The sequence below is a fragment of the Mirounga leonina genome, unplaced genomic scaffold, assembly GCF_011800145.1.
Source record: "Mirounga leonina isolate KUSES-001 unplaced genomic scaffold, KU_Mleo_1.0 Mir_201, whole genome shotgun sequence".
Classification (NCBI taxonomy): domain Eukaryota; kingdom Metazoa; phylum Chordata; class Mammalia; order Carnivora; family Phocidae; genus Mirounga; species Mirounga leonina.
Window position 1 is genome coordinate 29,367,729 of NW_023270504.1, and position 23,089 is coordinate 29,390,817.

Genomic DNA, 23,089 nt, shown 5'->3' on the forward strand with positions numbered 1-23,089 from the left:
TTTTAAGATTTTATTTATTTATTTGACAGAGAGAGACACAGCGAGAGAAGGAACACAAGCAGGGGGAGTGGGAGAGGGAGAAGCAGGCTTCCTGCTGAGCAGGGAGCCCGACGCAGAACTCGATCCCAGGACCCTGAGATCATGACCTGAGTCGAAGGCAGACACTTAACTGACTGAGCCACTGAGGCACCTCAGTCTTTAGATTTTAAAAACAATTAAATTTTAAGTAACAACATAGAATGATTTGTGTTAGTGTCATATTTCCTATCTAGTAACAATTTCTGTTTAAAATTATCAGTTGAGAGAAAACACTTCACAATTGAAGGTTCAGACGTAAAGGTTTTTTTTTTTAAACTGCCTAAAGATTTTGTGAAAGCCCTATACAGAGAATTATTCAGACTTAAAATTAACTTCCTATTTGTACAACAGTGATTATATTTATATAATTTATATGTAAGCTATTACTCGTGAACAGTATTCTCCCTTATCCTTATTCCGAGTTTCAGCTACAGTGGTCTACTGTAAGTGATATATTTCCCAGCAGTTCTAAACTATGGGTGAATAAAATTTAAATAAAATAAGTTCAAGTTTCAAAGCTCACTGTTATTAAAGTTTGAATCTCCTCAACCTGGTTCTATATCTTACATTTCCAAGTTTACCTTTAGCACTTTTTACAGATTCTTGTGGTCTTAAGCATTTCAAGTATTATGTGACCAGAACCGTGGGTACTTTCATGCCCATGATCTCATTTAATCCTTAGAGTATCCTGCTGATATGGTTCTTCTTTTCTTACATGGTTAACTCTAGCTTGTACACAATCATGTATACAGAATTGGGTCTTTTGTGATATGTTCTCAGAGTACCCAGTTTTTTCCTCTTCATCATACTTAATAAAATTCATGCCTCTGCCTCTTACACTGTAAAGTCTAGGATAGCAGGAACTTTGTCTCTGATGTTCATTAAATCCTGTTGTCTGAGACAGGGTACCCAAATACTTATTAAAATTAAGCAAACAGGGGCACCTGGGTGGCTCAGATGGTTAAGTGTCTGCCTTCGGCTCAGGTCATGATCCCAGGGTCCTGGGATCGAGCCCCACATCGGGCTCCTGGCTCAGCAAGGAGTCTGCTTCTCCCTCTCCCTCTGCCTCTCTCCCTGCTCATGCTCTCTCTCTCTCTGTGTGTCTCAAATGAATAAATAAAATCTTTAAAAAAAATAAATAAATAAAAATAAAAAATAAAATTAAGCAAACATTTATGAAGATGTACAATAATTGCTAAAAACTAAAATGGATATTGCATGCTACAGAAGATAAGAATACTCATCAAGGGGGCTCCTGGGTGGTGCAGTCAGTTGAGCCTCGACTCTTGATTTCAGCTCTGGTCATGATCTGATGGTTGTGAGATCGAGCCCCCAGGGGATTCCTGCGCTCAGCATGGAGTCTGCTTGGAGTTTTTCTCCCTGTACCCCCCAGAACCCTGCTTGCTCTCTTTAAATAAATCTTTAAAAAAAAAATACTTATCAAGAAAATCAAGAAAGGCAGACTATATATTAAAATATAAAAAATAAACGTCTATTAATTGTAGGTAGAACATCATAATTCATTTGGCTTATGTGATTACTGTCTTCTAATTGTTTTGAGCTGGATTAGCTTCACAATTTCTTTAAAATAAGTTTTCTTAATTCAACTATAGTAAGGTTTAGTAATGTATAAGGGGGTCAACAAGTGATCTAGATTTTTCTTCTGTTTTCTATATAAATTTTCCTTAAATGAGGAACATTTAGGAATGAATGTATGGTAAATAAGATTTTTTTTTAAAGTATATTGGGAGGGGCACCTGGGCAGTGCCATCAGTTAAGCTTCTGACTCTTGGTTTCTCCTCAGATTGTGATCTCAAGGTCCTGACCCCTGTCAGGCTCCATGCTCAGGGTGGAGTCTTGAGACTCTCTCTCCCTCCCCCTTAGAATAAATAAATAAATCTTTAAAAAAAAAATGTGTATTGGGGAACCCTATCATAGGTCAATAAATTGAAAGCCAAACAAGCTGAAAACTCTTCCCACTGTAAAACACCAGATATTTTTTGGAAAATTTTTATTAAAAGAACAATAAAAACCTACCCTAAGCTTGTGGGAATTTAAGGATAATCTCGAAGGTCTAAAAACTAAGAAGAAACGAAAAACCAGAGTGGGAGAAGTGTGAACTGACAGGAGGATTTTTCTGGGACAGTTGCCAGTCTTGTTAATAACAAAGAGGCATGGTTTTACCATCTATCTAATGGTAGATGGAAGTCTTAAGCCCAAGCAGGTACTGGAATTGAGATGCAATGAAGTTGTTCCTTGAAGAGAGCTACACCTTTAATGAAAATACAGACTAGAGAAAAATTCCCTTTCTTTCTTTTTTTTTTAAGATTTTACTTCTTTATTTGAGAGAGAGAGGGGGGGGGGCACAAACAGGAGGAGAGGCAGAGGGAGATGCGTCTCGATCCCAGAACCTGGAGATCATGACCTGAGCCGAAGGCAAACGCTCAACCATGTGCGTGCGCCACTCAGGTGCCCCAAATTCCCTTTCTAAGACAGGAAAAGACAAGCTTCTTCAGGTCAGGTGAAAGAAAAGTTTACCCTTGAAATTTATAAACAAGGACCTGTATTCACACAGGTGATTATGATTTTGAACTGATTGCATGGAGTTAACGGCCAAGGCTAGTAATATCCCTAGGGCACTAGACCTAAGCAAACTCCAAACCATCTACAGGGATACACCTGTAACTGAGGATATTCCAACAGACAAATCACAGTTTAAGATAATCATTTTAAAAAAAGAAGAAGAAGAAGAAGGTAGCGGGAGGGGAAGAATGAAGCAGGGGAAATCGGAGGGGTAGACGAACCATGAGAGACGATAGACTCTGAAAAACAAACTGAGGGTTCTAGAGGGGAGGGGTGGGAGGATGGGTTAGCCTGGTGGTGGGTATTGAGGAGGGCACCTTCTGCATGGAGCACTGGGTGTTATGCACAAACAATGAATCATGGGAACACTTCATCTAAAACTAATGATGTATGGGGATTAACATAAGAATAAAATAAAAAAAAGATAATCATTTTATTCAATATTGTAAATCACATGAAGAAACAAACCCACCACAAGTGAATCAAAACAGTAGGTAAAATTAAAGCCCCAGTAACTCAGATAAAAGATTGAATTGAGCCTTTAAGGTAAGTTATTTTTAAAAAGTTAAAGGACTAAAAACATCAAGTTAGTGTTGGAGGGGGGTAGTGAATGACTGATTTAATAAAGACCTGAAAAGAGATTCAAGAAATGAAAATGCATTGCGATTAAAAACTAAATGACAAGTGCTACTTTCCTCAGTTATCTGCCTTTAGATATTTTGACTTTGTCTATTCTCTTCAGAACAGGAACATTTTAGGAGGATAACCCAGGACAAAACAGCTCTGCTGCCATAGATCTGAGTCTCAGTGGACAGGGTATATGACTTGTGGATGATTGTAGCCCCTAGTTGAGAGTGGGAATAGAAGTGATTAAGGGCTGTGAAAAGGGGCTTTTATGGAACTTTGAGAGAAGCCAAGTTTGCAGTGATCATTTGGAGATGGAGCAGGACTCCGGAATAGAGGAAATTCCAAGGAAGGTGCTCGGAAAACTTATATGTTCATGAAGCAGGGAATGGGGTGAGGTTGGAGGGGTTCTTTGCAAATTGAGCTGACAGTTATCATGTCTCATTCAAAACCCATGTGTTAGGGTTGCCACTGAATGGGGAGGGACGTATCCTTTCCCCAGGCGTTGGGCCTGGTGAAATGGCAGCAGAATTCCTTCCCCACTGAAGCAGTTAAGTGCCGAGCCTTTTTGTTCCTTTTTTCCCTCCTCGCTTTATGATATTAGTGAGGAGAGTAGGGACTGGAGTGGTGACTGAGTTCCTTTTATCAAACCCTTTGGTGGGTACTTTTGGTGACAGACTGACAATTTTATTTTCTTTGTGGATGTCCAAATATTTGCCCCTCTTACCTATATACCTAGCCCTCCAAGACTTGTATGGTCAGTGGAAGTGTTCATCTGGTTTGTGTTCATTCATCTCTTATTTCTGGAGCAGGGACTGAGACCTGGCCACATGTCTTTTGCATCCCTTCCTCCTTTGGACTATTTATTTGTTTGTTCGTTTGTTTGACGGAGAGAGAGACACAGCGAGAGAGGGAACACAAGCAGCGGGGAGTGGGAGAGGGAGAAGCAGGCTTCCCGCTGAGCAGGGAGCCCAATACAGGGCTAGATCCCAATCATCACCTGAGCCGAAGGCAGACGCTTAACAACTGAGCCACCCAGGTGTCCCGTCCTTTGGACTTTAAAGTTTGATTAATTAAAAAAAATTTTAAAAGAGGTAATAAGCAGTTTAGATATAATGACTCAAGAGAGACTTAGCGAACAAGAAGGTAGATCTGAGAACATTGCCCAGAAGGTATAAGAAATGGAAAATGAGAGAGAAGTTAAGATAGGAAGGATAGAGTAAGGTTGTGCGCGTGCACACACACACATACACACACCCTCACACATAACACATAAATCTTACAAAGAAGAGAAAGGGAAATAGGAGGAGGCAATTTTCAAAGACATAATAATTGAGAATTCTCTGACTTGAAGACAAATATTTGAAACTTTTGGCTGAGAAACACAGCCCCATTATATATACATAAAACTAGGTGCATGGTACTGAAAGTGCAGAACACAATTAAAAAAAAAAAAAGTCTTTGGAACAACTAGAGAGAAAATACAGATAAATTTACAAAGGAGAACATTTATACTGACAGCTGCAGTAGACACCAGAACACCACAAAACAGTATCTTGAAAATGCTGGAAGAAAAATAAGCCAGCCTGGAATTCTACATCCATCTAAACTGTCATTCAAGAGTGATGATGAAGTAAATATTTCAAACAACCTAGGATTATACCACTAATGGAACGTTTATTGAAAGAATTTTGAAAAATATATTTCACAGAAGAAGAAAAATGAACCCAGATAAAGAGAATAAGGAGCAAAATGGAAAGGCGAACAAGAAGATATGTGGGTATATATAAGTAAGCATATACTGTTAAATAACAATTATAATGTTATCTTAAGGAGCAATAGGATAAGAGGGAGCTAAAGTATTAGGGAAATAATGTATAAGATGGGAAGAGATGATGAGAATAGTGTTTTTTAGTGGTATGTAAATTTATAATAAATTTTTAAAAATTAATATATACAGCTTAGGAAAAAGTTGAACAGATGATACAGTCTCCATATCATTACAAATTATATGCCTTTAATTAAAATTCTTGATAATATTCTGATAGTTTTAGTTGGCTTATGCTATAATTTCTACATTATAAAAATAAAAGTCTTATTGGAAAAACAAATAATTAAGATAATTTAGAAAATAAAGTTGAGGAAGGTGTTACAGGAAGTGGTTCTGCCAAGAATGAATTATTTTAAAACTATAACAATTAAGAAAATGTGGTATTAGTGCAGAATAGACAGACCATTGGAATAGAATATAGAATGCAGAAATAGAATTACACTTATATGGGAAGGATGGATTGTTCATCAAATGGTATTAGGTTATTGGTTGATATAGAAAAAAACAGCCAATCCTTCTTTTATCCAACCAAATAAATTCCTCAACGGATAAATTCCCAAGTATGGCGAACAGAACGTTTATATTTTAAAAAGGAAAAGCAAAGGTATGGCCTCAGTGTCTGGAAGAATTACTGAATAGATAAAGCCCACCTACCATAAAGTAAAAGATTAATTGAACTACAGTGAAATAAAAATATCAAAATCAAAAGACATCATAAGCAAGGTGGAGACACAAACCACAAATTGAGAAAACATTTGTAACATAAAATTAATAAAGGATTTGTATCCAGAATATATTGAGAACTTCTACAAAAAAGGAAAACAACAAATGATAAGATTAGGCATCTCACTGAAGAAGAATCTCAAGTAGCCTGCAAAGAAAACAAAAACTTTTTTTCATTCTTGCCTCTAAAAATGTAAATTAAGCAACAGGATATGAGTTTATACCCATCACATTGATAAAAAGTTAATGTCTGATAATACCAATTACTGGTGACCCTGTGTAGCAATGGAAACCTTCATACAATGCTATTAAGAGAGTACATTGGTATAGTCCCCTTGAAAAGCAGTTTGTTGATAGCTACGAAAATTGAAGGTGTGGGGCACCTGGGTGGCTCAGTCGGTTAAGGCTCTGCCTTCAGCTCAGGTCATGATCTCAGGGTCCTGGGATTGAGCCCCACATTGGGCTCCCTGCTCAGCGGGGAGCCTGCTTCTCCCTCTCCCATTCCTCCTGCTTGTGCTCTCTTTCTGTCAAATAAATAAAATCTTAAAAAAAAAAGAAAAATTGAAGGTGCCTTTTTCTTATGATTCAGTAATTCTCAACATGATAATAGATGTTCTTTTTTTTTATGCCTCATATCTCTTTTGAAGGCTAGAGTAGTGTTTTAAGTCTATACAGTAAAATACATAGGATTATAATGGAAACTAATTATACTAAAATAGTTATAAAAATTTTAAAATTTATGATATAGTATGCATTGTTAGTGTATACTAATCAGATCAACTGAAAGATCTAATAACTGTCAATTTCAAAGTAATGATTAATGTAAATGTTATTTTGAGACAATCTATAACCACTGTTATGTGATATCAAAATATCTAGGGCTGTTGGTGACAAAAATCACAAGGATTACTGAATACTCTCAGGTATATATATTCATAATTGATGTATGGGCTTATTTCCAGACTTCCAATGCTATTCCTTTGATCTACATATCTATCCTCGTGCCAGTACCACACTGTTTTGATTACTGTAGCTTTGTAATAAGAACCTGTGTCCTAGAGACACATTTAAATGTATATCCAAGGAGATTAATAGTGTAACACCACTACAGTATTGTAGTAGCAAAAAATGGGGAATAGCCTAAAGATTAATCAATAGGAGATGATATAAATTGTGATATATTTAGGTAACAGGTAACTGTGTAACAGTGATGATGAATAAAATCAAGTTATAATAATATGGTAGATACCTTGTAGTGTCTCCTTATATACCATCACAGGTGATCTCAAACAGTACTGAGTGAAAAAAAAAGCTTTCAAAGAAAACATACTCTATAACATCATTTTATGAAATTTTAACATTTTAACCAAAGCGTAAAAACCTATATGGCAGTGGTATGTCCAAATTCAGTCTAGTAGTTACTCAAGGGTAAGGAGTAGTGATGGGAAGGACAATCTTGTTACATAGGGGGCTTTTAATTATGTCTATAATGTTTATTTAACTGTGATGGACACATTGTATGCCTGAAATCTTTTGTTAAAATATGTATTGCATGATTTGACAGAATATTAATAAGACAGATAGTTTCAATTTTAATATACAGAATAATTTGGAGTTTGTGTATATGGGACCTTGTCAAGGGAAGATCAGCAAATTAAGTGCTTTCCCCCAGTTCATCTCAGAGAAGTGAATTAACCTAAGAATTGCCAGGTGCTTTAAACATGATGAAAGCATACCTAGTAGATTATTTAATATATTCATAAAGAAAATTCTAATCAAAGCAAAGACAGAACTAGAATTTATATTTAGATCTTTGCCTCCAAAATCTCATACTTGTTCCATGTTGTTAAATTGCATATATTGCATAGCAATGAATGATATATTTTAGAAGTGGTAAGTTAACTGTACCCACAAAATGATACTGTATCTGAGGCATATGTTAACATAAAGACATTGAAATAATCTCAAGCATGACATTATAATCCAGTTTTCTTAAATATACTTTAGATTGTTCTCACGCTCATGAAAGGCTGAAGAAATTATTAGTAACTTTAATGTTACAGCATTCCTGGTTTATTGATCATTATAATTTAGTATACGTTTGGCATTTGAATTTATTATTGTGGAGTTTTTTTCTATTTGAACTATTTTATTTAAGTATAATTAGCAGATAGTGCTATATTAGTTTCAGGTGTGCAGTATGATTCAACAGTTCTATACATTTCTCAGGGTACATCAAGATAAGTGTATTTTTAACAGCATTTAAATTTGTGTGACTTGGTGTTCTGTTATTTTAAACCACATTCTGTTTTGGTTTTGATTTTAGGATCGAAAATTAACAAAGTCGGAGAGGCAGAGATTTAAAGAAGAGGCTGAAATGTTAAAGGGCCTTCAGCATCCCAATATTGTTCGATTCTATGATTCCTGGGAGTCCACAGTAAAAGGAAAGAAGTGCATTGTTTTGGTGACTGAACTTATGACATCTGGAACACTTAAAACGTAAGTCTATCGATGTTATAAAAGTTGACCAAGAAGTTTGAAAGAACTTGAATTGTCTCATGTCATATTTTATCAGTCCTGCTTTTGTTGCCCAGCATACCAAGAAGGGAACAATCCCTCCAATTCTTGGTAGCACATTTTCCTGCCCACTAAGTCCTCTGGTGCATAAAGTGATTTGATAATTATTTAATGGTAATATTAAAATAAGTTATCACAGAATAAACCTAGTTCTTTTAAATCATGTTGCTTTGCAGTTCTAAAATTGAGTGGCTAAGGGATCACGAACTCATATGACAATGTAGCCCTCTAGTGGTTAAAATGAGGTTGAAGCTTATTTGAGAAGCTTTCTCCATTTACTTTACCACTGTGTATTGGATAGTTTTTGCCACATCTATGCAACTGTTACGTCACATTGAAATTGTACTGTGACAGTTATTACTAGATAAATCCATTTGCCATAGTATCAGAAATTAAAGCCGAAATAGCTAGACTCGTCGTTTCTTTCAGGAGAACAGGTCAAATGCAGAAATTTCTTGTTCTCCATTTGAACAGTTCCCAACAAGGAATTCCCTTTCCCTAAAAGAGTTTTAAAGTAAGAATGGGAGTTTGCCTTTGAAATCCCAGGTCTCTCAGATTACCTGTACTCAGAGAGGAAACTACGGTCGACCCTTGAACAATGTGGGGGTTAGGGGCAATTGACCCTCCATCTAGTTGAAAATCCAAGTATAACTTTTGAATCCCTCAAACTTACTTAGTAGCCTACTGTTGACTGGAAGCCTTACTGATAACATAAATGGTTGATTAACATGTATTTGTATATTATATGTATTATATACTGTATTCTTATAATAAAGTAAGCTAGAGAAATAAAATTATGAGAAAGTACATTTGCAGTACTATACTGTAAAAAGTCTGCATGTAAGTAAACCCAGATAGTTCAAACCTGTGTTGTTCAAGGGTCAAATGTAGTATAAATTATATGGTTTAAATTTTCTATTGTGGAGGAATTGGACTTTTAAAAATTGTCTCTTTAGTATGTATTCATTCCTTACTACTTTCTTTAATTAATACTACTGAGCTAATTCATCCCAAATCTTTGAAACAGTTTTGTATCTCCTGGATGTAATGACTTGCATGTGCTCTTGGATGCTCAAGATTAACACATTAAAAAGCCGACGGATTATTTCCCTCCTGCAAATTCTAGTTTCCCCACCTAGCTTCTCCAATATTTATGGCAACACCTTTATCCTAGTCATCCAAGCTGATTGCTATATGTCTCTTTCTTCCATTAGATTGTGATCTCTAGCACTATGCCTGAAATTTAGTAAGTATTTGAATGAATTAAGGAAAATTGTGCGGTAGTAGTTGTGTATATCTGTACCTTGAGATTCTTTTCACCAGTTTGGATACTTTAGTGGGCTGTCAATAATCTGTCAGGCATACCCTACAAGAGTACCCTATGACAGTTTATTTGTTTTAAAAAGTTTGAGGGACTTTGGGTAACATGGTAGGCTAAGCCTCTGTGGAATTGTCCCTTAATTGGTGGAGCACACAACTCTTGATCCTCGGGATCATGAGTTCTAGCCCCATGTTGGGTGTAGGGATTACTTAAAAAAAAAAAAAAAAAAAAAAAGCTCAGGTGTAATTAGAAAAGATCCAAAGAACTTTTAGAAATAAGAATAAATACTTAAAATTAAAACTTCATTGATTAGGTTAAACAGCAGACTAAATTGAACTGAAAAGAATAAATATGAAGATCAGAAAGCAAAAAGAACACAAGACATGGAGTGAGAAGACATTAGATTTAATTATCATTCTAGGAGGAAAGAATCAAGAGAAAGACTTGATGTGTATATAGTTCTAAGCAAATAGATTTATTTAAAAAAAAGATTTTTAAAATTTATTTGACAGAGAGCACAAGCAGGGGGAGTGGCAGGCAGAGAGAGAAGCAGGCTCCCTGCTGAGGAGGGAGCCCGATGCGCTGGATCCCAGGACCCCAGGATCATGACCTGAGCCGAAGGCAGACGCTTAACCAACTGAGCCACCCAGGCACTCCCCGCCCCAGCAAATAGATTTAAAACAAATCCATATTCTCATATAGTTATATATGACTTTTATACAGCCATTAAAGCAAGTCCTATAAGCTGCTTCTTGTTAATACTTTGTTAGCAGTTCAAATGAGTAGCAGGACATTAAGTTGTTTTTCTTCACAATACTTAATAAAGTTGACTGTAACAAACAAAGAACCAAATCCATATTCATACCTGGAAGAACACAGAATAATTAGGAATATTGGTAGCATTTAGAGAGACAAATGGAGCGAAAGGGATGGGAATTGGTTCCAACATACATGCTTTTTGGACTTTTTAAGTTTCTACCTTTGTTCCACATATTTATTAATACCTAAATTGAAACAAATAAACACCCATACCTGAAAAATAATATGGGTTAGAAAATTTGATTCAGGAAATATAAATAAAGCTAGATTTTTTTTAATTGAGATGAAATTCACAGAACATAAAATTAACATTTTTATTTATTTTTTTTGAAGATTTTATTTATTTAACAGAGAGAGAGCGAGAGCAGGAACACAAGCAGGGGGAGTGGGAAAGGGAGAAGCAGGCTTCCTGCCAACCAGGGAGCCCAATGTGGGACTTGATCCCAGGACCCTGGGATCATGACCTGAGCCGAAGGCAGACGCCTAACTTCTGAGCCACCCAGGCGCCCTAAAATTAACATTTTTAAAGTGTACGATTCAGTGGCATTTTGTACCTATACAATGTTGTATGACCACTATGTGATCTCTCAAGTTCTTAAACATTTTCATCACCTCAAAGGAACACTGTACTCATTAAGTAGTTATTCTCCATTTTCCTTCCCATGCAGTGTATTTACTCTTTAATTGCCCACCATCTAAGTTGTTGGCATTTTTCTTTCTAAGCTTAAAGTTCTCTTTTCCCATCATTTCTGTTGGCCTCAGAGCTAAGGGAACAAGAGAGTTAATAGAAAGAGCACTAGGGCACCTGGGTGGCTCAGATGGTTAAGCCTCTGTCTTCAGCTCAGGTCATGATCCCAGGGTCCTGGGATCGAGTCCCACATCGGGCTCCCTGCTTAGCACGGAGCCTGCTTCTCCCTCTCCCTCTGCCCGCTGCTTCCCCTGCTTGTACACTCTCTCTCTCTATCAAAAATAAATAAAATCTTTAAAAAAAAATAGAGTACTAGACAGAGTAGGAGTGATGAGTTCTACTCCTAGCTCTGCTTCTGCCCAACTGTGATTTGGGGCAAAAAGCTTCCCATATCTGGGCCTCAGTTCTCCATGTGCAAGATGAGGAATTGTACTGACCTCTAGGATTTATGGATAGGAATTTTTTCTGTGATAAAAAACAGGGCATCTGGGTGGCTCAGCCAGTTAAGTGTCTGCCTTTGGCTCAGGTCATGATCTCAGGGTCCTGGGATCCCTGTCAGGCTTCCTGCTCAGCGGGGAGTCTGCTTCTTTCTCCCTCTCCCTCCGCCCCTCTACCAACTTGGGCTGTCTCTCTCGCACTCTCTCTCTCTCAAACAGAATCTTAAAAAGAAAAACATATAAAATTTGCCATCTTAGTCATTTTTAAGTGTGTAGCTCAGTAATATTAAGTATATTGACATTGTTGTGCAATCATTTTTCAGCACTCTTCAGTCCTACAAACTGAAACGCATTAAACAACTCCCCATTTCCCCCTTATCCCAGCCCTTGGCAACCACTAACTGGTTTTTGTCTCTGGTTTTATCTGATCAAGATATTTCATATAATTGGAGTCATAAAATAATGGGGCCTTTTGTGTTTGACTTTCACTTAGCATAATGTTTTCAAGGTTCACGATGTTGCACATATTAGTACTTCATTCCTTTTTATGACCACATAATATTTTGTTTCATGGATGTACCACAACCATTCCTTTGTTTATAGACATTTGATTTGTTTCCACCTTTTGGCTATCATTAGTAGTCCTGCTGTAAATATTTGTGTATAAGGTTTTGAGTATATATTTTCATTTCTTTTGGATGTATGCCTACAAGTGGAATTGCTAAGTCATGGTAATTCTATGTTTAACTCTTTGAGGAACCACCAAATGGTTTTCCACAGTGACTGAACCATTTTACATTCCCACCAACAATCTGTGAGTTTCAGTTTCTCCACATCCTTGCCAACACTTGTTTATTATTTTCATAGCCATCCTACCAAGTGTGACATAGTATCTCATTGTGGGTTTTGATTTGCATTCCTAGTGTCTAATGATGTTGAGCATCTTGTCATGTGTATGTTGGTCATTTATCTATCTTTGGAGAAATGTCTATTCCATCATGTCTTTTGGACAAATCTCTGTTCAAGTTCTTTGCCCATTTTTAATTTTTTTTATTATTGTTGAGTTGTAAGAGTTCTTTATATATTCTGTAAGCCTTTCTCAGATACATGATTTGCAAATACTGTCTCCCATTCTGTAGGTTGTCTTTTTACTTCCTTGATAATGTCCTGTGATGTATAAAGTTTTTAATATCGATGAAGTCCAATTTACTTGTTTTTTCTTGTTGCTAGTACTTTTGATGTTGTATCTAAGAATCTATTGCCAAAACCAAGATTGCGCAGATTTACCCGTAAGTTTTCTTCTAAAACTTCTACAGGTTTGTCTCTTATATTTACATTTGTTTCAGTTTGAGTAAACTTTTATGTATGTGTGAGGTATGGGACCCAACTTCATTCTATTGCATAGGGATATCCAGTTACCCAGCATTGTTCAAGGGACTGTTCTATCCCTATTGAATGGTCTTGGTACCTTTGTCAAAAATCATTTAACCATAGATGTATGGGTTTATTTCTGGACTCTTGATACTATGCTGTTAGTCTGTATATCTGTCCCTAGCCAGTACCACACTATTTTGATTACTGTAGCTTTGTAATATGTTTTCAAATTGGGAAGTGTGTGTTCTCCAATTTTGTTTTCTTTTTCAATATTGTTTTGGCTAGGGGTGCCTGGGTGGCTCAGTCAGTCTGCCTTCAGCTCAGGTCATGATCCCAGGGTCCTGGGATCGAGTCCTGCGTTGGGCTCCCTGCTCAGCTGAGAGCCTGCTTCTCCCTCTCCCTCTGCTACTCTCCTGCTTGTGCTTTCTCTCTCTCTGTCAAATGAATAAATAAAATCTTTAAAAAAAATATATTGTTTTGGCTATTTGAGGTCCCTGCAATTCCATGTGAATTTGAGAATTAGTTTTCCATTTCTGCAAGAAGGCTGATAGAATTTTGATAGTATCTGTAGATAGAATCAAATATATTTATAGATGCATTGACTCTGTAGGTCACTTTGGGTAGTACTGCCATCTAACTAACTATATTAAGTTTTCCAATCCATGTGACAAGATGTTTTTACATTTTATTTAATTTTTCAACAGTGTTTTCTAGTTTCTAACGTATAGGCCTTTTACCTCCTTGGTTAAATTTATTCCACTGTATTTTATTCTTTGGGATGCTTTTGCAAAATGGAATTGTTTTCTTAATTTCCTTTTCAGGTTGTTAATTGTTGGTGTATGGAACACAACTAATTTGTGTATGTTGATCTTGCAATCTTGCAACTTTGAATTGTTTTATTAACTCTAGTTGTGAGAGTGTGTGTGTGTGTTCTTTGGTATTTTCTTTATATAGGATCTTGACATCTACAAATACAGTTTTACTTCCTTTCCAATTTGTATACTTTTATTTCTTTTTCTTGCTTAGTTGCTCTGACTAGAATTTCTAGTACAATGTTGAATAACACTGGTTATCCTTGTCTTATTTCTAATCTTAGTGAGAAAGCTTTCAGTGTTTCATTATTGAGTATGATGTAAAGTTTGGTTTACATCAACTTTGGTTTGTTACAATCTTTTCATAATGTTCTTTATCATATATTCTCTGCTATTCGTAGTTTGAGTATTTTTATCATGAAAGGTATTGGAATTTATCTACTGCTTTTTCTGTATCGAGATGATCATGAGGGTTTTTTTGTTGTTTTTTTTTAATCTTTGTTCTACTAATGTGTATTATGTTGACTGATTTTCTAATGTTGAGGGATACTTCCATTTTATGGATAATTTGTACTTGGTGTATAATTCTTTTACCATGCTGTTAGATTCAGTTGGCTAATGTTTTCTTGATGATTTTTGCATCTGTATTCATAGGAGATATTGGTATGTAGTTTTCTTGTGGTGTCTTTACTGACAGGGCAAATGAGTGACTTATGAAGTCATTTTCTACTTTTCTGCTTTTTGGAAGCGTTTCCTCCTTTTCTACTTTTTGGAAGAGTTTGAGAAGGATTAGTGGTTTTCCTTTAAATATTTGGTAGAACTCAACAGTGAAACCATGTAGTCCTGGACTTTTCTTTGTTGGGAGGTTTCTTGAGGGAATGTTCCATGTGTTCTTAAGAATATGTATTCATCTGTTGTTGGGTGTCATGTTCCATATATTTCTCTTATGTTTAGGTGGTTTATAGTATTATTCAAATCCTCTACTGCCTTAATGATCTTCTGTCTAAATGGTCTATCCATTTTTGAAAGTGGGCTATTAATTCTCCAACTTTTACTGTAGAACTGTGTACTCCTCCTCTCAATTCTGTCAATATTTGCTTCATGTATTTAGGAACTCTGATGTGTATTATGTTTATAATTGTTATAATCTTGATAAATTGACCCTTTTATCAATACATATTCTTTATCTCTTGTATCAGTTTTTTCCCCTTATGTTGAAATAATGCAAAACATCTATTTTCTATATCAGATAAGAACACAACTAAGTAATCCAATTCTACTGCAGCATTATAAAAATCATCCCTTCACCACAGTGTAATATTTAAATGCATCTGCACAAGGGTACACACTCTATAAAAGGGATAAGGTTGCTGCTGCCCTGCCAAGCACTTCCAGTCCCTACCCAGGTCCTACTGCAGTACTGGTGGTCCCAGTGGTTTTATCCAAGTAAATTGTGTTTAAGAAATAAAGCATTTTAAAAAAACAAGTCAGAATGCCTCAGAAACCATATCTCCAACTCAGAATTCATCTATTTAAATGTTATATTTGCTTCCCACTAATAAACCTTTATTTCACTCAGCTGGAGCAATAAATCTTCCACACTGAAGTATCTTCCTTGCCCAATTAATCCAAAGGAAAAAAACTGAAATGATTAGTAAAGAAAAATGTAGGGACTAACACACCCTTTTAATATGTTTTTAAATATTTTTATTTAAAGGTTTAAAAAGTGTTTAAAGTTTGTAATTCCTAGTAGGAAGACATTATCTGAATGAATACCCTAATGGCAAACCACAGTAGAAATATTTCAGTTGCACGTGGGGCAGAGAGATGGGGGTTCTCTTCACAGCACCCCAGCTTTCTTCATGAGAAGGTCAGAGGTACACTGGTTTGTATTATTGTGACATCCATTAGGTGATCGAAGTTGCTTTTCCTTCAGCCAGGGCTTTATTTGTCAGAAGGGCATTATGCTTGACCTCCAAGTTTGACTGACAATTTACTGATGAGATTCATAACCTTTGGGTTGCTCTGATATTTTGACATATTCGCTGGGTTCTGGGCCACATTCTGGAAGGCCACCATAACTTCTGGATCCTGCATGGCTACAAGAACCTCTGGATCACTAAGAATTTCATTGAGCCCAGGTATTCCTGCCATTCCAGGCATCCTCCCTGCCATTTCAGGCATTCCTCCAGGAAAATTACCAGGCATTCCCCCAGGAAAGTCACCTGGGAAAGAGCCATACTGAGCTCCTGATTGTCTTCTGGCTTCTTCCTCCCTCTGGGCTCTCTCATGTTCTTCCCGAGCCTTCTTAACCCTTTCTATTCTTTCTTTGATCTCTCGCTCTTCACGTTTTTGCTCATACTTTCTCCGATGTTAAGCAATTTTCTGGGCCCTCAGTTGAACTCCCTTCAGCATTGCACTAGCTTCTTCATCGTAATCCAGTTTACAAGCAAGGGCAAGATCGTGTGCTGCTTCTTCCCAACGGCCCAGAAATCTTTGTGCTTTCCCTCGCCACTTACAAGGCTGAGCTGAATCAGGATTTATTTCAATAGCTCTGTCACAGTCTCAAATGGCAGCATTTGTCTTCTGTAATTTGATGAAGACACTGGCTCTCTTGGCATACGAAATGGCCAAGCGAGGATTCAGTTTGATGGCATCTGTGAACAAGTCAAAGGCCTTCTGTAGTTGACCATCATTTAGGGCATCAGTGACAGCCACTTTTTTATCATTTGCCCGATCCATCATTTCCTCGGTTATCTCTACATTTTCATCTCCCATTTCTTGAGGGGCATCAGTATCTGGTTCAATCACACCTTCATTGTCATTTTCTAGATCACTTTCCCCACTTGATGGTTTGTCTGTCTTTATGTTTTCCTCCACCTTCTTACTATCTGTTTTTTCTTCCTTGATACTGTCTTCTGATTTAGTTTTATGAGTGGCAGGTGGTATTTTACCGTCCATGTTCTCCACGCACTCCCGCAGGAAGCTCATTTGCTCAGTTTGCAGAATACTCGGATTTTGCTTCCACATTTTCTCAAAGGCCCAAAGATCGCTCACTTAGCAGGGGTCCATGGTCCAGAGGCGGTGGCAGGTGTTGCTGAGGTTGCAGCCCAATTCCAGGCGCAGGCACTAGCTCAGCATGATCGTGTTTGTATCAGTTTTTGATTTAGTCTATTTTGTCTGATATTAATATAGCCACCTCATTCTCTTTTGGTTACTGTTCACATGGAATATCTTTTTCTGTCCTTTCATTTTGTGTGGGTCTTTGAATCCAAAGTGAGTCTCTTGTAGACAGCATGTAGTTGGATCTTAGGTATTTCCATTCAGCCATCTCTGTCTTTGATTAGAAAATTTAATCCATTTATACTTGAAGTAATTGGTGATAAGCACTTTTTGCTGTTTGTTTTTTGTATATTTGACATCTTTTTTGTTCCTTGTTTTCATTACTGCTTTTTAAAAAAATTTTTCTTTGTAGTGTACCATTTTAATACCCTTCTTGTTTCCCTTGTATATATTTCATAGATATTTTCTTAGTGGCTACCTTAAGGATTACAATTAACACCATAAATTTCTAACAGTCTAGTTTGAAATGTTACCAACTTAGCTTCAGTAGCTTCAAAATCTTTTCTCTTATATAGCTTTGCACCTGTTTTGTGTTTTTGTAGATTTTGCATAGATGCAAATTGCATCTTTATGCATTGTGTTCCCATTAATCCAGACTTATAATTATTGATCTATGTGTTTGCCTTTTAAATCATGTAGGAAATGAACAGAGAGGTTACAAGCCAAAAATACATTAATACTGGTTTTTATATTTAGCTAAGTAGTTATCTTTACCAGAGATTTTATTTTTTCCTATGGCTTCAAATTTTTGTCCATTGTCCTTGCATTTCAGCCTGAAGGACTTGCTTTAGCATTTCCTGTAGGGCAGGTGTACTGACAACAGTCCCTCAGCTTTTGTTTATCTGACCATGTCTTAATTCTGGCTTCATTTTTGAAGGATATTTTTTGCTAGATATAAAATTCTTGATTGACAGGTTTTCCCCCCACCTTTCAGCACTTTCCTCTGCCTTCTACCTTCTATGGTTTCTGCTGAGAAGTTGACTGTTAATTTTATTGAGGATCTCTTGATTATGATGAGTTGCTTCTCTCTTGCTTTCAAGATTCTCTTGTCTCTGGTTTTCAACAGTTTGAATGTAATATATAAATGTGAATCTCTTTGCATGTGTCTTTCTTGGAGTTTGTTGAGCTTCTCAGATATGTAGGTTCATGTCTTTTATCAAACTTAGAAAGTTTGTGACCATTATTTTATCAAATACTCTTTCTGTTCCTTCTTATTTGGGGCTCCCATCACACATATGTTGATCAGCTTGGTGGTACCCCACAGGACTGTTAGGCTCTTTTTTTTTTTTAATATTGTATTTATTTATTTGACAGAGAGAGACACAGTGAGAGAGGGAACAGAAGCAGGGGGAGTGGGAGAGGGAGAAGCAGACTTCCTGTGGAGCATGGAGCCCAATGCAGGACTTGATCCCAGGACCCTGGGATCATGACCTGAGCCGAAGGCAGACGCCCAACAACTGAGCCACCCAGGCGCCCCAGGACTATTAGGCTCTATTGAGTTTTCTTTATTTTTTTTTTCCTTTCTGCTGTTCAAACTACATGATTTCAGTTGATGTGTTTTCAGGTTTGCAGCTTCTTCTGCTTGCTCCATCTGCTGTTCAAACTTTTTAGTGAATTTTTCATTTTAGTTATTTTTCAGTGACAGAACTTCTGTTAGTGTCTGTTTAATAATTTTTAATTATTATTATTATTAGCTAAAATTTCCTGTGCTCTAGTTTTTGGCAGCCATTGTGCTTAACATTTAGTCCTCCAATTTTGTGGGATGAGTACCATAATTAACCCTATTTAACCATGAGTTGGTTGTCAGTTTATATTAAATAACTCAGTATTGAAAAGCTGATTAGGAGCTATGGTTATGAGGGCAAGACTTTTCGACTACTAGGCTTTTCTTCAAGGTGATTGGGCATGAGTCAGCCATAATGAAGGACTTAGAGATGCTGTATTAGAGAGACCCTTTATTTATTTATTTAGTCGGTCTTCTGCACTGATGGTACTTTTCTTGTTTGGTTCTGGTGGTTCTTAACTAATATCCCTATCTTTGGCACCACTTTTCATTCTCAACCATATTTAGCTTTTTGTCCACAATCTCCTCTTTAAAACAATGCTACAGTTATCATGTATATACCTATGTCCTTATTTATTTCTGTACAAATAGGTTTCTAAAAATGAAATGTGACTCAAAATATATAATTTTAAATATTTATTTTATTTTTTAATTAAATGTATGCATTAGAGATTGAGTAGCCAGTCAAGCAGTAGCAGGAGTTCAGGCTTAAGAATTCACTTGCCATCTCTATCTTGTAATAGTTGTATAACTTTGGGCTCACTGTCTTCATCAATAAAAAGAAAACTTACTACTCTCTACCAGAAAGCAGAAGTGACTTTGTTATTAGTATTGTCTGAAATGTATGCCATATATCAAAGGTTTTTAAATCCAATGTGTTTAAAATTGGACTTTGTAAAAATTAAAAACTTCTGTACATTGAAAGATATTATTAATAGAGTAAAACAACTCACAGAATGGGAGAAAATACTTGCAAATCATATAACTCAAAAGGGATTAATATCTGGAATATATAGAGAACTCCCAAAATTCAACAACATTAAAAAACCCTATTAGAAACGGGCAAAGGACCTGGATAGACATTTCTCCAAAAAGATTTAATGGCCAACAAATACAGGTCATTATGGAAACATAAGTCAAAATCACAATGAGATACCACCTCATATCTGTCAGAATGGCTATTATCAAAAAGACAAGGAAAACAAGTGTTGGCAAGGATGTGGAGAAAAAGGAACCCTTGTGTACTGTTGGTGGACATGTAAATTGGTGCAGCCATTGTGGGAAACTATATGGAGGTTCCTCAAAAAATTAAAATTAGAAGTACTGTAATTTGAAAAAATATATGTACCACCTGTTCATTACAGCTTTATTTACAACATGAATGGATAAAGAAGATGTGGTGTATATGTATGATGGGTTATTAATATTGTTCATCCATAAAAAGGAAATTTTGCCATTTGTAACAATGTGGATGGACTTTGAAGGCATTATGCTAAGTTAAATAAGTCAGATAGAGAAAGACAAATACTGTATGATCTCACTTATATGTGACGTCTAAAAAAATTTAAAAATACTCAAAACAAGAAAAAACTGAACTCATAAATACAGAGAACAGATTGGTGATTGCTGTAGTTGGGGGCACGGGGGTGGAGTGTATGTAATGGGTGACAGTGGTCAAAAGGTACAAACTTTTAGTTATAAAATAAGTAAGTCCTGGGGATGTAATATACAGCATGGTGACTACAGTTAATAATGCTGTATTACATGTTTTAAAGTTGCAAAGAGTAGATCTTAAAAGTTCTCATCACAAGAAGAAAAAACCTGTAACTGTGTATTGATACATAGTAACTAGACTTATTGTGGTGATCGTTTTGCAATATATATAGATCATTTTGAATCATTACGTTGTACATCTGAGACAAATATAATGTTATATGTCGATTATATCTCAACTTAATTACCATATGACCGAACACTTCCACTTATGGGTTCATACCCAAAAGAATTGGAAGCAGGGTCTTGAAGAGATATTTGTATACCCATATTTATAGTTGCATTATTTACAATAGCTAAAAGGTAGAAGCAGCCCAAGTGTCCATCAAGAAAAGAATGGATAAGCAAAATGTGTGTGTGTGTGTGTGTGTGTGTGTCTGTCTGTCTGTCTACACACACAGTGGAATAGTTTTCATCCTTAAGGATGGCAAGGAAATTCTAACATGGGCTGTAATATGAGTGAACCTTGAGGACATTATGCAACGTGAAATAAGCCAGTCACAAAAGTCACATACCAATACTGCTTGATGTCACTTTCTATGAGATACCTAGAGTAGTTGATTCATAGAAACAGAAAGTAGAGGGGTGGTTGCCAGAACCCAAGGGGGGTTGGTTTTGGGGAGTTATTGTTCAATGGGTATGAAGTTTCAGTTTTCAAGATGAAAAGAGTTCTGGAGATAGTTGGTGGTGATGATTTCATAACAGTATGAATTAATTAATATCACTTTAAAATGGTAAGTTTTATGTATATTTTATCTTACTAAAAAATGGGAAAATCCACTGTGTTGAATTTTCTCAAAAAATAGAGGTGGAACAGTTAGAGTCTAACTCATTTTATGAAGCCAGCATAACACTAATACCAGAACCTAAGATATTATGGAAAAAAATTTTTAAAGAACAATGTCCTTCATGAATATTGATGCAAAAATCCTTTACAAAATAATAGATTGGATCCAGCAATCACAATACATCAATACCAGAGGGTTTATCCCAGGATCACAAAGTTGGTTTAACATTGAGTGAATCAATGTTATTCAGCATTAACAGAATAAAGGAGAAAAGCCATATTTTCAAAATCTGTCAAAAAGTATTTGACAATTCAATATCTATCTATTCATGGCTAAAAACTCTTAGCCAAACTAGGAATAGTAGGGAACTTCCTCCAGCCTATAACTAATATGTCAAACTTAACCATTGCCTCTGAGATTAGGAACAAAGCAAGAATGCTTGTTTTAACCACTTATATTCACTATTGTTTCAGAGGGCCACCCATTGCAATAAGGCGTAAACACAGGGAAAACTAGTAAAAGGCATAAAGATTGGAAAGGAAGAAATACCACTGCCCTTGTTCGCAGGTTATGTAATTGTTCACATAGAAAATTCCAATGTTTCTAAATAAATTTAATGAAATTATAAGATACAAGGTTAATATATAGTTATCTATTTTATATACTTGATCATTTTATTAATTTTATTTATTCCATTGTAAGTTGTAGACATCAGTATGCTTCACGTAAACACTTAAGTGCTCATTTCATTAAAGTTCTAATATTTATATGCTTTGTTTTTCCTTACAGTAATATTTAAATATGATGAAAAGTGTAATCGATCATAATGGTATCATTCTATGAATTTTGACAAAGGCATATTCACTTATGTAATCAAAATCCTGTTAAGGTATAGAACATTTTTATCTTAGTAAATGCCCTTATGGCTCCTAGGCAGCCCTTCCCTCACCCTACAGAGGTAATATGTTTCAGTATTTTTTTAAACCATAAAACCAATTTTCACCATTAGTTTTAATTACCTCATCCAAGTGAAGTAGAATTTCATTTTAGTTCCTGTATTAGCTTTTTAGTTGAAACCTTCTTGTGTTGTTGTTGTTTTTAAAAAGCAATTGCTTTTGAGATTGTGTTTATATCTTTAACTTTTCACAATAAACTTTGGGTTGATATTGTACAATTTCATGTAAAGGAACCTTGCTACAGATAAAGTTTCAGTTGTCCCTGATACTTGTTCTTTGTGCTATAATTTTTATATATGTTACATTTAGGTATTCTATAGACCCTATAATACAATGTTATAAATTGTTCTTTAGTTAGGCGTGTGTATTTTAAAGATACTAAGAGGCAAATGTAATTTTTTATATCTTCATAATTCTGAATATTTTCAGATGTCTGAAGCCAATCCACAAACTTTATCTTTCCAGCAGTGGGTAGCATCAGAAATCTCTGTTCTATTCTTTTAGCATTAGCTGGGCTGCTTGGAATCTGCTTCACAAAATATGTATTTCAGAGGTCAACCAGAGATTTGGGCAGAATGAATATTCAGGATTTGGGGCTCCCTTTTATACCACCCTTCTGGGATTTCCCTCCTTTTTTTTTTTTAAAGATTTTATTTATTTATTTGACAGAGAGACACACAGCGAGAGAGGGAACACAAGCAGAGGGAGTGAGAGAGGGAGAAGCAGGCTTCCCACTGAGCAGGGAGCCCGATGCAGGGCTTGATCCCAGAACCCTGGGATCATGACCTGAGCTGAAGGCAGACGCTTAACTGACTGAGCCACCCAGGCGCCCCTGGGATTTCCCTCTTTTACTTTCTAGATCTCTGCTATCCACTGGAACTCTGTGCTGATGGAAATATTTTATAATCTGTACTATCCTAAATGGTAGCCACTTGATACATGTGGCTGTTGAACACTTAAAATGTGGCTAGTGCAGCTGAAAAATGGAATTTTAAATTTTAATTTATATTTGTCTAGT

General features: G+C 36.1%; 1 protein-coding gene and 1 pseudogene across 12 annotated transcripts in view; one reads left to right on the forward strand and one right to left on the reverse strand.

Annotated features, from left to right (window-relative positions):
* WNK1 (WNK lysine deficient protein kinase 1) overlaps nt 1–23,089 on the forward strand; it is a 143,483-nt gene that overhangs the window by 45,030 nt on the left and 75,364 nt on the right. For all 12 annotated transcript variants that reach the window (XM_035028501.1, XM_035028509.1, XM_035028507.1 and 9 more), the window contains exon 2: nt 8,166–8,338. In XM_035028501.1, coding sequence (XP_034884392.1) covers nt 8,166–8,338 — 173 coding nt within the window. The remainder of the gene's footprint in view (nt 1–8,165; nt 8,339–23,089) is intronic.
* Nucleotides 15,830–16,939, reverse strand: LOC118025796 (annotated as a pseudogene).